At 30.3% G+C, this 1239-nt stretch overlaps 1 protein-coding gene across 1 annotated transcript; it reads left to right on the forward strand.

Annotated features, from left to right (window-relative positions):
• The first annotated feature begins 17 nt into the window (after positions 1 to 17).
• LOC111034983 (protein ALP1-like) lies at positions 18 to 602 on the forward strand. The gene has a single exon (XM_022316447.1). The coding sequence runs from the start codon at positions 18 to 20 to the stop codon at positions 600 to 602; it is 585 nt and encodes a 194-aa protein (XP_022172139.1).
• The last annotated feature ends 637 nt before the right edge of the window (positions 603 to 1239 follow it).

A 1239-nucleotide genomic window follows, 5' to 3' on the forward strand; every position in this document is an offset into this window, starting at 1 on the left:
TTTTTTCTATTTTACTTATGGCTGTGGTGGATTCTGAGTATTGTTTTGTTGTCATTGACGTTGGTGCCTACGGGAGAGAAGGAGATTCTACCGTTTTCAAAGAGAGCCCATTTGGCCAAAAATTATATTCTGAAGAGTTAGACCTCCCTACACCAGTTTACCTTCCTAACGCAACTGACTCTCCTCAACCGTTTGTTTTTGTGGCTGATGAAGCGTTCGGGCTTCATAAAAATTTGTTAAGACCATTCCCAGGTCGCGGACTAACTGAGAGAAGAAGGACTTTTAATTACAGGCTATCCAGGGCCAGGAGACTTGTTGAGTGTGCCTTCGGAATATTAGCCAACAAGTGGAGAGTGCTCCATACAGCCATTTTAGTGCAGCCAGAATTTACTGATGATATTATTAAGGCTTGCTGTATACTTCACAATTTCGTCCGAAGACGGGATGGGTATAAATTTGAAGATACGCTTTCCAATAATTTGGACGAATTTCAGATGAATGGAACTGCAGGAGCTCGACAAGAAGGAATTATAGTACGTGAATATTTTGCTGATTATTTTGTCAACGCTGGATCCATTCATTTTCAACAACGTTACATGTAAAAAATAAAATATCAATAATTTTTGTATTATATTCTAAAACTTTTTTATTTACACTTACGCTTATTTTTTATTTCTTATATAACATTTATAGGTGCATAATATATTTAATTTTTCATTTAAAATCAATTGTACAACTTTAATGCACTTAAAAAATAAAAACAAGAAGTATAGTAAGTAGGTACTGCATTGTATTAATTTGGTATATTTCTGAATATTTAATATCTTTTTTTTATACAAATATATGATAAAAACTAGTGTTTCTCAAATTTTTAATTCTAACTTTCTACACAATAGCTGTAGTGATAACTAGGTATTTAATTCATTAGTTTTAACTACAGTTGTAGGTAGGTACCTACCTATAAGTGATCGATTAATAATGTAAAAGATAAAAATTTAATAAATAAAAATGTTTATAATATATAGGTGATAGACTTATCAACTCTGTATAAATATAGTTTTCATTTGTAGAATTGATTTTTAAATTAAACTAGAAAAAGCAAAGTTTTTACAGCTCGGTTTTCTGTAGATTATTAGTTAAGTTGAAAAGTTAGAAAAAATTAACTTTTTAACTTGTTAATGTCCACCTTTGATAATATAATTTATACACTATGTAGGTACTAAAGTATATTACATTATA

The sequence above is a fragment of the Myzus persicae genome, unplaced genomic scaffold (genome assembly GCF_001856785.1).
Source record: "Myzus persicae strain clone G006 unplaced genomic scaffold, MPER_G0061.0, whole genome shotgun sequence".
Lineage (NCBI taxonomy): Eukaryota > Metazoa > Arthropoda > Insecta > Hemiptera > Aphididae > Myzus > Myzus persicae.

What these genes read in the sequence shown, in the direction of transcription:
- LOC111034983 (XM_022316447.1), top strand. Translation starts at nt 18, where the DNA reads ATGGCTGTGGTGGATTCTGAGTATTGTTTTGTTGTCATTGACGTTGGT.